Source organism: Bidens hawaiensis, unplaced genomic scaffold, assembly GCF_021521415.1.
Source record: "Bidens hawaiensis isolate Kalapana, Puna unplaced genomic scaffold, B.hawaiensis_p1.1 tig00419364_1, whole genome shotgun sequence".
NCBI lineage: Eukaryota > Viridiplantae > Streptophyta > Magnoliopsida > Asterales > Asteraceae > Bidens > Bidens hawaiensis.
The window spans coordinates 518,968-535,798 of record NW_027504835.1 but is presented as its reverse complement, the minus strand read 5'-3'; the positions used below and the strand labels follow the sequence as shown (position 1 = coordinate 535,798).

The window sequence follows — 16,831 nt, the reverse complement described above, 5'->3', positions numbered from 1 at the left end:
ATACCAATTGTTGGTCCAGGCGGATCAAACAATCATATTAAACGAACTTATCAAACAAATAAACACGAGATATTGGAGTGACAACCCTCGACTCTTTTAATATAATCAAACGAACATAAGAGACTAGCATAACTTCACGAACATACAAGGATAAGAGACATCTCTTGACTCTCTTTAATAAAACTAATAATCTAGAGCATATTTATAGACTTACTAAACTTTCTTTCTAAGACAATTGCTAAACTTCCTTTCTAAGGCAAACATTTCCTAAACCTATTATAATTCAAATAACCAAATTAAAACATAATTAAATAATGGCAAAGTTAAAATACAAAGGAAAACAAAAATGAGAAAGGTGAGAAAGAATCTAATTCATTGATTTTAAATTTAGATGGTTGAGATTAATTTAAGAATAAAAATTGAATAAAAATTGATGAAAAAGGCATGAAAGTAATAACCTACTTATGATGACATTTCCTCTCCACATGTAAGGCACATGTCAATTCCTCAATTATTTTAAAACATCTATAACTTTTTCGTACGATATTTTTTTTAGAAATTTTTTTACCATAATAACGAGCGTTTTTTATCTTTAATATGAATATCATATTGTTATATAAAAATAAAAATTAAAAGTTGATGGGTTTTTTTATATTGTGTTTTTGTCTATTGTGTTTTTCAATGCACTGTGTTATATATTTTGATCATTGTGTTTTTCAATTGATACTCATATTAAAGATAAAAATTAAAACAAAGATTACGTCATTGTGTCTTTGCGCTCAACGTTTGCTTTATACTTATCTTTGTGTTTTAGTCATTATGCTCAATATTTACTTAATTTGAAAAAAACAGTATTATGTTACTTGTGTATTACGCTCAAGCCATTGTGTAATATGTATATTCCATTGTGTTTTACGTTTCAGGTCATTGAGTTATATGTATTTACCATTGTATCTTACGTTTCAGGCCATTGTGTTATATATATTTAGCATTGTGTCTTACGTTTCAGGTTATTGTGTAATATGTATTCATCATTGTGTTTATGTATTAGATAATTTGTTGGAATTTTTCATTATATATATATATATATATTACACAACGGTGTTATTAGTATTAAAAAAAACACAGTGATTAGTTGAAAGACACAATGGTGAAAAAACACAATGATCAGTTGAAAGACGTAATGACGAAAAAAGACACAATGACGTAAATTATTTTTTATTCTTATATAACAAATTTATACTCATATTGAAGGTAAAAAAACGCTTGTTATTATGGTGAATTTTATTTTAAAAAAAATATCATATGAAAAAGTTATAAACGTTTAAAAATGATGGAGGAATTAACATGTGACTTGCATGTGAAGAAAGAAAATGTGTAATACTTTTATACCCTTTTTCCTATAGTCCATACCTGATACATGTCAATTAATTATGGTTTCTCATCCTTCTCATTTTTGTTAACTTGACCCATATAAACCCTCAACTTTAATGAGAAATTCAAGAATAATCCTTAAAAAATGGCAGATCCGACTTCATTCCAAAATCGCCGGAATACACGCGGTTTCGATGGAGACAAGGCACTGACCGTGGTTTCCGACGGGGACAGAATGAACAGACCGACATCACTTTTACTAAGACAACCCCGTCGGATCTGTAATTAAACAGTTGGATCTGTCATTAACAAGGACAAGTGGTGCTTGATGGTTGGTTGAAGAAAAGCTCGGATGTCAGAAATTAAGGTTGAGAACTACGGTATCCTTGTAGACATTCTGGGAAGTTTTTTCAACAAGACATTTCTTTGATTGATTAGTCAATAATGGATATATTGTATTTTATAATACTAATAATGTTCAATACAAGAGGTGATAGACGCTAAATAGCAGTCTATTCTCCTAATTAACTATTCGTATTGAGAATGTAAACAAGGTAAACGAGTCGACGAGTTAACTACTAATAAACTACCCGTATTGGTAATGTAAACTAATCGCGACGAGTTAATTACTAATAAATACTCGTATCGGGAATATAAACTAGTCGTTGACCAAGATCTACTCGTAACGACTAGTTAACCTTTCAAACTAATCATTCCAGTTAGTATTTTGTAAAACTAACCGGTTCGATGTATTTGGTAAACAAACACCTTGTCGTGGTTAGTTTGATAAACTACTCGTGTCTTGAAAAATTTTAAAATCTATTCGTCGCGACTAAAAGACTTTTTATTTACTCGCGGGCGTTGATTACAAGGCTTGAAACTTATTTAACTGTCACGTGTAGATGATCAGTGAACCTGGTCGTTACGGTTAGTTTAAGGACACATGACAAGTTTTTAATTGGTTCTACAAACTACTTGTGTGTAATCATAACTACTCGTCACGACAAGTTTATAATACCTATTTTGGAAATCTCTGGCAAATGACACCTAAAATATGTAAAACGTTATCATAAACGTTTATTTTGAGAAATTTTCCTAATTAATTTGTGTTGTTCGTTTACGTTCGTTATCTTGTATGGTTAAGCGACACAAATTGATTCTTAGAAGAAAAACAAATCTTCTTTTGGTCTTCTTTGTATTGATCATTATTTATCGAAGGTTTTAGATGGGTTGGCTTTTTCAGTTTTTCGCGAACCAACTAATGCATAGGAGCTTATAAAGGCCAAGTGTGACAACATTATGACTTGTGGTTGATTTATGCGAATCAAAATTAAATTGAAATATTTCGAGTTTGATTCGGTGATTTTAATTTGAATAAAATTTTATTTTTTTATTATTTGTATAACCTAATAACTTACAAGATGAACACCTATTAGCTGGGGTGTTTACAACTTTATCTTTTAGCTATACGAGAATCATTATGTAATTAAGCCTAATGTAGTTTGAAATCAATTTTTTTTTTGTACATATACAAGTTTTACCTTGCATCACGTGGGAGAAATTCTTAGTTTATAACAATCCAATTTACGCTTAAAAACATATAAATATATAAATGTGAATTAGTTCAAAGTAGACTATTGGCGTCATAAAAATGTAACCAGGTAATGAGCAAACAAGGTTATATTAATTTTCCTCGTTTATACTCATCCATTTACATCCGTTTAACAAACAAGCAATAAGCTAGATGAACAAACACAAACAAGTCTCGCTCGTGTTAATGGACCTAAGAATGTTAAACAAAAATGTATTAGAAGATTACTAACAATTTGTTCAACTGAACAATTGATTATGCAAATATAAAACAATCCAAATGCGATAACTGGTGACTTAGGTAAATGATTTAGACGGGTTGACGGCTTGTAAACAGGCTGTATGTATCATAAGTAATTGTCAAAAATCAGCGAATTAAATATGACAACTTAAATAAAAACCAAAAAATAAACGTTTTATCGACCTGGAGCAGTAATTGTGATTGATATAAGATACAGGTGATAAAAACTAGACATACATTAATCAATAGCCATAGCTTCTGCACTCCCACCAGCAGCATCCTCCACAATGTTCTTGTTCTCATATATAGCCGCCATTCGCATTTCCTCAACCATACTTCTTTGCTCTTCCTCAATTGTGTTTTGTAACTCGTCGACCTGTGCATACCATATAATAAAACAGTTACACTTCAGCTATAAAACTTAAATCAGTTTCAACTTATGATGTGAAGACATAATTTTTTAAAGTTACAGATATAAACAGGTCAACCCGGGATCCGTTAACCATCTAAGTAGACCCGAACCTATTTAAACTAAATCAAAAACATGTAACCTATTTAGATTATGTTTGACTTCAAAGTTCAAAGGTTAAGTTCAAGTCAGTTTTAAGAAAACCAAACAAATGGTTTTGACTTTTAAGGTTAAAATTACAAGATTAGGAATTTACATTTTGACCATACCCAAAATTGTTTTCCCTTAATCCTTATCACTAAACGCAGACAATGTTTTCCACATTTCACTTCTTGAAGACTTACATTGACCAAATAAAAGATAAACTACTTCTTTGTGACTAAAAAACAGGTAATTTATTTATGATATTGTCGAATGTCTCCGATCAAAGAATCAATTGGTGGAACCAAGACTCCAATCATGTTCAGTTAGGAGTGTAAACAAGCCAGCTGGCTCATGGTGAGCTACTCGAGATCGGATCGTTAAAAGCTCGAATGAAGCTAAATTTAAATAAGCTCGAGTCTTAAAATAAACCTGTTTAATAAATGAGCCCGAGAACTAGCTTCACTTACCGAAAAATAATTATATAATTTTTTATCATACAATTTTTATATAATAATATTTTTTATATAATAATATATTATAAACAAAATCATGATAAAAAAACTAAAGAATATGTATTATGTTGTATATAAAAATTATAATTGAAATACACACATTAATTCATAATTAATAAAGGAGCAGATCCTGAACCCAGCTCGAGCTTGAAAAAACGACTCAAGAGCCGCACTCGAGCATCAGAGAAAGATCTCGAAACAAGCCGAGCTGAGCTCGAGCCTAGTCTAGCTCAGGTTCGGCTCGTTTACACCCGTGTTCAGTTAAGCTACTTGTTTTCTCACAAATTGTGCGTTCTAGTTGTTCAACCAATTAATACATCCGCTTCATATTAATCTCCTTGTTTCTCACAATAATTCTTTGTTGACTTGCAAAAAGGCCATGTATACTACAGGTAAGCACTAAGCACTCCATCTCCACACTTTATATTCATTCTTAATAAAGATAATCAGCTCAATAAATGAACTGCAAACTTACAATTTTGAGAATCAGATACACATATTAATTTTGTTTACCCTAACAGGTTTTCGATTTGAATACTGATAAACTTTAAACTGATTTTATATGGTGACTAGTTAAAATTGTTGAGTTAGAGCTGTTGCGTGAAATTTTGTTTACCCTAACAGGTTTTTAATTTGAATGCTGATAAAAATTATTTTGTTGAACTTTAAACTTATTTTATATGGTGACCAGTTAAACTGTCAAGTTAGAGCTGTTGCGTGATAACTTGCCACTTGGAAGATCAAAGATATAAATTCCATTTTAAAACCAAGCTGAGTCAAGCAAATCAGTTATATGAACTCGAGCCGATCCGAGCTAGAGCTGACCCTGGCTCCGCTCAATTTGGCTCGTAAACAGCCCTAGACTGAAAATCCTATGTAAATAAACAAACTTCTTATACAAACATTTCTTGCTTGATGAAAGAGTAGATATTGGAAAAACAGATGTTACATAAATATGTACATAAACAGGCATAATCGAAAGTGATTAATAACAAATGTACTAGTTTTGGAAATCAGGCCCAAAGAACCGAACACAAAACGCAAGTTGTTTAACAAACCTTAAACGACTCTTTTGATTGTAAGGAATCGAAAATAATAAACCACAGTTTATGATGACTCCTACACCCTCTATGCCAACACATGACCCAAACCTATCCTTACTCAAACTCCTAATAGTAAGTAGCAACAATAAAGTAAACAATGACCCTATCCATTATCTCTTAACTCTTAATAATTAACAAAACAGCTAACCTGATAAGACCAAATCAATAAACTAAATACCAATAATTATTTGCATTCTCTTTGGCTACATCCTTATCTGATTATCCCAAAGACATTGACCCCTTTCACATATGAAATCAAGATTAATTCCAACAACTAGAATATCTTTTATACCATACTAATTGTTGAAAATTAACACCCACAGGTCAGCAAAAAAAAACATGCTCAGTTTAAACGTTTTCTATATTATAGGTGCCAAAATGAATAAAGGCACATTTGATATGTTCGTTTCAGGTAATGGTGCAAACGAGCTGAGCCACTTGTGAGCTAATCGAGCTCGAATCTACAACAATCCAAGCTTTTTAGAGCTCAAATCAAGCCTGGGCCTCAAATAAAGCTCATTTGGTTATCGAGCCAAAGCTCGAGCCTTGTGTATTTTTATATTTTACCTCTTTCCATGTATTAATTTCACGTTGCACAACCGACCCAAGCCAAGCTTTGGCTCGTTTATGACACTACACGTGCTCGGGCTGACATTCGCCCCGTCAAGGTTTTTCTCAAAATATATAAAACTAATTAAAGACGTATAGAAATTAATTAATATATAATAAACGAGCAGAGCTCGAGCTTGAAAAAACAACTCATGAACCGAGCTTGAGCTTTAAAAAAAGAGCTAGAAATGAGCCGAGCCGAGCCGAGCTCTGTAAGTCAAAATGAGCCAATCATTTACACCCTAGTTTCAGGAATGTAAATGAAATAAGATATTATGCTTGTTTCAAGAGGATGGGTTTCTTTAAACCTATTGTGATTTGTGAGGGGTGGGTTTTCTCTCTCCTTTTCTTTAAAAACCTATACCCATTTACAAACCAAACACCACCTTAATATTACCTTATATTTCAAGTACATGAGAGTTGAGTGACCATCATTATGAAAACAAACACAAACTATATGGATCAACATGGAGGGATCATATGGTCATGGACCCTTAGGACAACAATAAATGAACCAGCATTCAAGTGAACAGGAGTCTGCAACAGGTGCTTCTAGCGAGCATAGTTTTACATTGACGCATAAACTAGTTAATCTATTTTAAATTTCTGATATATTGATGATGTAGAATAAACTGATTGTTCTATTATACTTATATATCATGTGGTATAATAACAAAAGATAATTAATTATCTGACCGAACATTTAACTTTTATAATAATTTTATGATATGCTTACATCTGTGATCATGAATTATCATACATACTTGACAAAATTTTACACCTTATCTAACAAGTTGTTTGTCATGTTTATTACCTCTTTAGTAAATTCATAAATAATCTTAGGACCTCATCTCCATGCATAACTCAACCAAGGCTACATACTTCATCATCATCATCATCATCATCGTACTCAGTATATCCCACCAATAGCAATGCTATGGTAGGGTCTGAGGAGGGTAAGATGTAGACAGCCTTACCTCTATCCCATAGGGCAAGGCTACATACTTAAGTTGTTGCAACATAAGTAACATAATAGGTTGTTGCAATATCCATCACGTTGTTACCTATTGCAGTAGCATCCTTAACACAGAACCCTATAAAGTTTTTTTTCCCTTAACAATCGGTGATTTTATAAAATTGTTCATTATATGTGATAGGAATCGTATCTAGCTTCTACTCTAAATGTCATTTGTCTATTTTAGAAGGGGTCAAGTGCAACTTATATTTCTATAGATAGGTATTGAAGCTAACAGGGAAGGAGAGTATGTTTATGTTGAGTATGGCATTGCCATGGCTCCTGCTTATGCAGTGAGATAGGGCTAGGCCCAGAACTTGTAACCTTTACGTTTTCGTTAATACAATCATTCTTCCATCTTATCCCTATTATCCGATCTTCACTCTATCTATCACAATCATCACATATATCAAACCCTATCAATATGAAATTTATCATATATAACATCCTTATACAACCTGAATTAAGGTTGACAACCAAATGTATAAGAAAAGTTGGAGTATCATAATGAGCACAACCACGCAAAGATGCATAGACTACTAGTCTACTTCCAACCAAGAGATCAAATTTTCCTGACAGTAGCCATTTTACCTTAGCGTGTTGAGAAATATAGATCGTGTTTACACCTAGATTTAGAAAAGTGTGTGCGAGGTGCTTTATTTTATGTGTGGCAAGAGAATACAAAAAGCTGTCTGAAGCGGCACTTCAGAGGTGGAAGCTTGAGGCGTGAGCGACGCTTCCTGTGATCTGGTCAAAGTTGAATTCATAAGATGCTGATGAGATGTTAAGACTTAGAGTTCCATTAGTTACGTTGTTGAGAGCTCCCTGTTCTTCATTATCAGAGGCGTCGCTTAGTGAAACTATGCGAAACCCTACTTTTTTAAGTTTAAAGATGAAAGAAAAACCTAGGAGAGAGTTTTTACGTTTTACACATGAGAAAAACATAAGACCAAAAATAGGAAACTAAACACTTTACTGCAGGCCTTTTTTTTTTGCAACACTCCATTTATTCAATTTTTCTATTGGAAGTAAAGAGTTAAAACAATAAAATAACAATAAAGTTAAGTAACTTAACTTTTTTCCTTTTTATATGGTATTTATTTTATTTAACATTTTAAAAAATTTACTTAAATGCGAAAAAAAAATAACTGGGGCCTTTCATCATAAACTTAAGAAAGATAGGAAAACATGTTAGTAATTGGGAACATGTAACGTTAAAGATCAATAACTTTTGTGGGTATCTAAAGGCGGTCTATCTAACTCAACAGGCCAACACCTAGAGAACATGAACTCAGAATGAAATATGAGTAGGATTGCATGCGTCTTTTTGTGATCATCCCATTACTTTACTCTAACTTCTCATACACATTTAGCTGGAAAACTTGATTCAAGTGAAACAAATGTTAATATATAAATTTCAGATTATGAACAATTCAACCTTTTCAGAGCTACATGATGAATATTGCATTGCAATAACCTACAATCTTATTTGTGTTGATTACAAGGATTTAGATATATATATAACAATGATTGTATAAACAGATGGGGTCCAAAATTACTTTGAATTTACAAAGGAGGTATGAGGTAATGACGATAACATATAGACATATAGTTGCAAGATAAGGCAACAGAAATTGCCATGATAGTTTCGCAAAAGCTCCTTGCTGAGTTACAAGGAGAAAAAATACGTCAAGGCCCAAAATGGTCCAGATATGATAACTCGAGATCACAAACGTAAGAATACGTAATATCATATCATCAAATTAGAAGTAAGAGTACGTCCCTTTTGGGTATGCAAAGGTGGATAGGAAGACATAACCACTTATAAACTAAAAAAAAATTGTCACTATGCCATAGGAACATTTGTTCTAAAAGAGAGGAGGAAGAAACTATGTCCTATAAAAAGCAACTATACAACAAATTCTCACAATAAAGACTATATGGTACCGAGGTTCACCTTTGTCATTCACAATAATCTTGTAATTCTTAAGTGAAATCCCCACTTTAACTAACAGTAAATACAACTTTGGAGACAATTAAAGTTAAACTATCCACGCGCAAACTCTCTAGGTCTCTTTAGCATACTAAATGTAATCTTCTTAACTATACTAGTGCTAGTTTAATCTGCCTACTTATACATGACTTAGAATTCGATTATGCTTGGGTGGATACAAGCTTTCAAAATTCATATAACTTGCTTTCTACCAAACTAGAAATTTGGTGCAAATGGGATTTTTCTACCATTTACATAGAAGCTACACGTATCTAATTCGGGTTTGAAACATAACCTCAAGCTATGCTAATCAACTAATGCACTATTACCATATATGTTGAACTACAACCTAGATTACAAACATCACACAGAGTATCTGCAAAAGAGTACATACCACATGCAACAGAAGCGCGAACTGCTTCTTCCGAAGCTCCAACGTCCTCGAACTGGCAGTATTCTCCGCTTCCAAAGAGGTGATCTCCTTTTCCAACTCATCAATCACCTTCTGCGTCTCGAACCTCGGCGGCTGCGCAGCAATCAGCTTCCTAACCGTCTCGCACTCCTCCTTATGCTTGCGCTCAACCTTGCTCGCCTCAAGTAGCTTCTTCAGCTCCTCAATATCCTCCTGAGCCTCCACTATCTTCCGATTAATCTCATCATTCAACTCATTGAAATTCTCCTTCTCTCGCACATTCGCATCGATAACCGCCTTCGTCTTCACCAACGGCAGCTCAAATGTCCTCAATTCCTGCAAAAACGCCTTCGCGAGGCGCTCGCAGTCCGCGTAATTGTCCGCAGCCTTCTCGGTTTCGACAGCGAAGGCCGTGAACTTCTTTTGGAGCTTTTTCAACGGCGGTTCGCCGCGCGTGGTGGTGGTTCGGGTGAGAAGGCGGTGTTTGATGATGACGTCATCTTCTAGGGCTCCAAACGCGTAATGTGCGGCGGTTGATTCTCCTCTGCCGGTAACTTTCCGTGATTGCAACATGTCGGTGAGGTGATTAGGTCTGTGATGTTGCCGGTGACTGAGTATATTCCGGCGGTGGGAGTTGAGAGTCAAGCGGTGGAGATTGCCATCGCTAGGTATAATATAACGTTTTATTTACCCTTTATTTTGACAAATAACGAACTTATAACCAATTATTATTATTATTATTATTATTATTATTATGAAACAGGTTAGATTAGAATTGATTAAAATCATAGGTTCATGACCGATTTGTAATTTCTCCACTGAAACCGGTTTCAAAATGAAACGGGTAAAATAATCGGCCAAATGTTGGTTTCAACCTGAACCTAAAACCGATTATAAAGTGAGTTTGACTTTTGTTAACCGAACCGAACATGATTCAATCCAAAGCGGTTTTGGGTATTTAGGGGGTGTTTGGCCTAGCTTTTTAGCAAAGCTTATTGCTTTTTTAGTGTTTTTTTATAAAATAAGCTTAACTTGGTGTTTGGTTTAGCTTTTTTAGCTTATGTTTATAAGCTTATATAAGCTAATTTGTAAAAGCTTATTTGAAGATGGTTTTTTAGCTTATTTAAAGAAGCTAATTTATTTAAGGGGGTAAATTACTCATTTACTTTCAAATGGTGATGGATTGATAATGAAGCAACTTATTACTAAAACAAATTAAAGAATGATGAATTTAATAACATATTAAAGGGGTGTTTGGCCTAGCTTATATTTTTGTGCTTATGCTTATATCTTTTTGAAGCTTATAGCTTATTTTATATCATTTGATAAGCTTTTTTTAAGTATTTGGATTAGCTTATATTCTACAAGTTGATTATACATCTTAATAAGTTGTTAAATCCATCATTTTTAATTTGTTATAGTAATAAGTTACTTCAATATTATTAATCCATCACCATTTGAAGGCAAATGAGTAATTTACCCCCTTAAACAAATAAGCTTCTTCAAATAAGCTAAAAAACCATCTTCAAATAAGCTTCTACATATTAGCTTATATAAGCTTATAAGCCTAAGCTAAAAAAGCTAAACCAAACACCAAATGAAGCTTATTTTATAAAAAAAGCTCAAAAAGCTATAAGCTTTGCCTAAAAAAGCTAGGCCAAACACCCCCTAAGACTTATAATCAACTTGTAGAATATATGCTAATCCAAACACTTAAAAAGAACTTATTAAATACTAGAAAATAAGCTATACGCTACTTTAAAATATAAGCATAAGCTAAAAAATAAAAGTTAGGCCATTGGTTTGTGCACCTCTATACATTTGCTTTTGTTTTATTCTAAAACAACGTTGTAGAATCTATCGTGGAGAACTCTAATGCCACCGTTGTTTATCTCTCCGGAAGCTTGAAATGATTCAAGCCCTCTCTTTGTAGCTGTTTTAAACCGGCAAGTTGTGATAAGGACGTGATGGTAACTCGGTAGGTATTAGTTTGGTTCGTTAAGGTAATGTCAAAATAACTATTTGTGATCAAAATGGAAAAGTGTTGGGCTTAAAAGTGAAAAGGTATTTTCTAAAAAGGTCTTATGTGGCAAAAGTTGAAAAGCTTAGAAGTTTTGTGTTATTTGTAAAAGTTTTGTTATCAAAGTTGAAATGATAGCGTGTTTGTGTTGAAAATGTATAAGTATGAAACTTTGGTGACAACATTTGAACAACAAATTTACTATGTTAATAAAAAACGTGGTATGACTTGTGGTGGTGCAGCGACACGAATTCCGTTGGTACCGGTTATGTTTGTAATATCAACGAAAATAAATCCAAAATATTAGATGTATAAAATAGTCCTAGCACTCTTATAACGTTTGATAATAAAAAAACGTATTTAAAACGACGTGTAGTTGGTTGGTAATACATGTGCATTAGAGATGTAAGTCGGCGAACTCAATGGGTATCAAGTAACGACATCGGAACTAAACCAAAAAGAAATAGTTAACGCCTAAGTACAACAAATTAACTAGCATATGTAAAACTAGGGGTGAGCAACTTAACCGCTATAACCATTAAACTGAACCATAATCGACATAGCCGAACCAATTTTAACCGATAACCGACATAACCACTGGGTAGGTTTAATGAATTTTTAAAAACCGCCAAATATGGGTCGGTTTTGGTTAAAGATATTTCCAAAACCGCTATAACCGGACCAACCCGTTTATTTAACCAACAATATGTTTGGGATTAACTTCCACCATGTTGTTGGATTATATCATTTTGATGTTTTGGTTCAACGTTTGTTATCAAATTAAGTTGAATTTCATTGCTAGAATATATAATGTCATTCTTCTTTTGAATATTTGGTATTAATATTATGGATTACATACTTTGTCAGATTATGTCATGTCGTTTTTTGTAATAACTGGTACCAAATTTTTAGGCCCAATTACATTGTTTTGGTTATGATTAATTATTCCATAACCGACTCACCATAACCTACATATCGGTTATGGTTAAGGATTTGACTCGAAACCGCTCCAAACTGACTCATACACACCCCTATGTAAAACAACAAACAAAACAAAAGTCATAGCAAACCAACAAACAAACAAACCCGTAAATTGTGACTACAAAGTAATATTAACGAAGAGCTAAGAGATGTTACACGTTAAACATTGAAACACATAACCTAAATTTAAAAAAAAAATAAAATAAAAATCAAGACCCGATATATAATACGTAAGTCACCACATTATACGCCATACCCTTTAAACACAAATAATTTAACTTCATTAACATCAAACTTATGGGTCGCTTTACAATATTTGACTCGACTTAGCGGGGCGCCATGGGCCTCAAAAGCGCCCTATAGTGATGGGAACACCGCCCCCTGGGACACTATGGCGCTTTTTTTGGGTGGGTGGGGGGGTTGGTTTTATTGGTGGGTTTTTTATATGCTATTTTTTTATAAATAATAATAATAAAATAAGCTAACGATTGTTGGGGCTCCATCAACTACACTCATTTTAGCCAAAAAGCTCACAGACGTGACGTCACATGTCACACAGCATTCACAAAGGGTCTCCATCCACTATGATGCCATGCAATTAGTTTAAACTAATGACCAATATAATTCCACCATTACATCATTTCATGACTATTTTCACCCTGTGATTCAACACACTCTAAATGAGACCTTATAAGTATCGGTATATAAAGTTAATGTTTTTATTTAAGGATTTTCACCTTGTGATTCAGGGAACTCTAATTGTGTTTCAGAGTCTTATCTAATGAGGGGAGGAGAAAGGAAGGAAATTAGGAGAGAAAAGAAATAAGAAAAAAAGTTTTTTTTTTGTTTTCTTGAGTTTAATGAGAAGGAAAGGAAAATCAAGAAATTTACATATTTCACGTGTTCCCGAGTTGAAAGGAAAAGAAATTATAGTTTTACTATTATACCCTTTAAGTAAAACTAAAATAAAATAAAATTAATTTTGAGAGTAGTTTAGTAATTGATAAGATTTTCTCTCATAATCTCTCCAATTTGAGAGGATGATAATATACTCAAATTTTATAGCGTTTTCCCCCTTTCCCCTCCCCTCCCTTCTTTAAAAAACCTTTGAAACATGATTTTTTTTTTCTTATTTTCGTCTATTTTCCTTCATCTCCCCTTATTAAATGAGACTCAGGAACACAGTTAAATGAGACCTTATAAAGTATCAACACATAAAGTTAAGGTTTTTATGTAAGTACATGTAAACTCGGTAGGGGTGGCGAGGAGGACTCAAAAAATAGACGAAACAGGTAAAATTACAAAAAGCCGCATTCAAAGCCAACCTTTATAAACTTAATTAATATATTAATTAAGTTTATATATTGTTTAGTTTCATTAGTATAGTCTAAACTAGGTTGCCGTATCGTTTATATTTTCCTATTTTTATGTCTTAGTTTTTCTATATACTGTAATCTTCGTTTAAGAAAAAACAAATAATTATCAGAAAATTGTTCCAACTTCGTTTCTCTTTTTTTCTTTAGTTCTTGAAGCCTAACTCACTCTATGAGTCGATGAGAAGGTTGATCTCGATTCATTCTCTTTCACCCTCACTTTGACCTGTTAAGTATTAACCAATCTAAAAGGAAACTTACAATTCTTCTTATGGTTATCCTTAATTTCTCTTTAAACTCTTTATACATACATATTGGTTGGGGGGGGGGGGGGTTAAGGCACCCCACAACAAGCTTTAAACCCATATGGTGAATCTTTGCCGCTTAACCAACCTATGTTTATTTTGTGTTAACTTAATTTAAATTAATAAAAAACAAAAAAGTTCTAGAGTATTTGTAGGTACTTTTGTCAGTGATTTTATGGTTTGTTGATACTTGATGGTAGAAAAAAAAATAAAAATATAGAATAGGTTGATGCATATGCAGCACTCATAACTCATAAGTACTAAAGGGCCCCTTCCCACTTATAATAACTTCTATTCACTTAGGATATCATTGATGTTACTTCTTGCATGCATAACTTGTGTCAAATGGTTTAGTTGTTCATACTAATACCATCATCAACGCATTGTCCAACTCCAAAGACCGGATGAGGTGGATACTTGCAGAAAGTCAGATTCCAAGGTCTTGGAATCGGCTATTCCAAGGTCTTCGGACATCAACTTTGCCACATTTTCTCAACTCGGCCGCCATTACTCACCAAGGTCCAACTCGGTCAAAAGTCGAAGTACTCGGGATTACTCGGCCTCCAAGGTCAACTCGGCCACAATTATTTTTAGTAAAAAATTAAAAATAACAATAAAACATGAATTTTTTGAATTATGTTTTTTTTTCATATCAATTATACTTATTTTGACGTGAATTATGCTTGTCTTAACATATATATAATATCCAATAATTATTTTATATTATATTTATCATATCCGAGTACAAATCAAGTACTCCTCGAGTACTACCTACAAGGGGGTCGGCCGTCTAGGGACCCGTCTAACAAGTTTTACAACATTGGTTGAAAGTTAGATAGCTAGGTACGTAGATGGTTATATTAGATTAGATAGTTAGATTAAATACTTAAATTAGGTTGGAAATACTACATCTAATGTTGAAAAATGGAAGTTCTACCATTAAAAGGCAAGTTTTGAGATTCAATACATTTAATTAGGTATTTAGATATAGTTAAACCTTTCAAATAATAGAAACACATTTATTGAATATTAAATATAATCCCTTTCAAATACACATCCAAAGACCCTAAATAGGTATTATAAGTTCAACAACAAAAAAAGAATTTGAACAAACTCAACTCCTCTAGGCAAATGACAATCAACCCTCCACCCACCCACCTTCACAACTAGTTATGTCATGTACGAAACATGGTAGCAATGATAATAATCATTAATAATAAACAAAAACCTACCACCATTCTATTTCAAGTTCCTTAACTCATCTCTTCATGTCATCACCACCACATTCTCCGTTAAATCATGCATATGCTGCTGTTACTACTGCTGCTACTACTGCTACCGCTGTCACAAGTGTTCTTAGAACCAGAAAGAGAAACTGGTGGTTGAGAATGGCGGTACACACGTTCTTTGTCCTCTTTGGCCAAACCACGGCCACACTACTCGGAAGACTATACTACAACAAAGGAGGCAAAAGCGTGTGGTTGACCGCACTAGTCGAAACCATTGGATTCCCGGTCCTACTCCCTTTTTATCTTTACTTCAAACCATTAACATATCTTCAATCACTAGATTCAAACACATCATCAAACCCGCCTTCCATTCCGATCCTTACTACGATCTACATTGGTCTAGGAGCCTTACAGTCAGTAACGAGTATTCTTTACTCGGTTGGCCTGTTTTACCTTCCACTCTCCACCTTTTCACTCATTAGCACAACACAACTCGCTTTTAATGCTTTCTTCGCTTTCTTTCTAAACGCCCAAAAGCTAACCCCTATAATCGTCAACTCGCTAGTCCTTTTAACAATATCTACAGTTTTACTAGTTCTACAAAGCGGTTCTGAAGAAAATCCAGTCGGTGTGTCACGAAAAAGGTATTTAAAGCTGGGATTTGCATGCACGGTTGTTGCATCTGCTCTTTATTCACTTGGTCTTTCCCTTACACAACTAGCGTTTCAAAAAGTGTTAAAAGGTGAAATTTTCACCATGGTGTTGAACATGATAATATACCAGTCATTAGTTGCATCTACCCTCACGATTATTGCACTATTTGTTAGCGGTCAGTGGACCGATTTGCATGGAGACATGGAGAATTTTGAGCTAGGGAAGATAACATACTTGGTTATCATAATTTGCATAGCGATTTCATGGCAAATCGCTACGATTGGTGGAGTTGGTTTGATCTTTGAGGTGTCATCTTTGTTTTCCAATGTGATCAATACTTTGGCACTGCCGATTATCCCGATCCTAGCGGTTATTATATTCCATGAAAAGATGAATGGGATGAAGGTGATTGCTACTATCTTGGCTATTTGGGGTTTTGCTTCTTATGTGTATCAACATTATCTTGATGAGTCTGAGACCAGAAATGAACATGAAGTTGCAGATGAGGGTTTGTAATTATCAAATCATCAATATTTCATGTGTTGGTGCCAAGATGGGATGGGGTTGAATCATGTAACTTTTACAATGGATCCAAATAGCTAGGTAGTACCTTTTTGTTGATTAAAAATAGTAGGAATAATATAAAAAGTTTACAATAAAATGTCATATCTTGGAATAAGTTAATTATAAAAGGTTGTGTATATTAAAATAAATCTGGAGGTTTTTCAACTATTTTTTTTTTTTTGCTATGCTTCCAAAAGGAGGGCCAAGAAAAAGACCACCAAAATATGGTTACAATCTCGTGGAATTTCACATGTGACATGTACCAAAGAATAATTGATGGTTAGGGTAGAGCTAACTCAAGAT

At 33.6% G+C, this 16,831-nt stretch overlaps 1 protein-coding gene and 1 pseudogene across 1 annotated transcript; one reads left to right on the top strand and one right to left on the bottom strand.

Moving 5' to 3' along the window:
• Nucleotides 1-3,261: 3,261 nt before the first annotated feature.
• LOC143608362 (THO complex subunit 7A-like) lies at nt 3,262-10,110 on the bottom strand. The gene is made up of 2 exons (XM_077083411.1): nt 9,385-10,110; nt 3,262-3,581 (listed from the first exon to the last, which is right to left on the bottom strand). The coding sequence occupies exons 1-2, from the start codon at nt 9,973-9,975 to the stop codon at nt 3,444-3,446; spliced, it is 729 nt and encodes a 242-aa protein (XP_076939526.1). The 5' UTR covers nt 9,976-10,110; the 3' UTR covers nt 3,262-3,443.
• Nucleotides 10,111-15,012: 4,902 nt separating this feature from the next.
• Nucleotides 15,013-16,605, top strand: LOC143608349 (putative purine permease 10 pseudogene; annotated as a pseudogene).
• Nucleotides 16,606-16,831: the final 226 nt, after the last annotated feature.

Coding starts and splice junctions, on each gene's coding strand:
- LOC143608362 (XM_077083411.1), bottom strand. CDS start 9,975: ATGTTGCAATCACGGAAAGTTACCGGCAGAGGAGAATCAACCGCCGCA. Junction 3,582..9,384: donor TCGCGCTTCTGTTGCATGTG/GTATGTACTCTT, acceptor TGGTATGCACAG/GTCGACGAGTTACAAAACAC.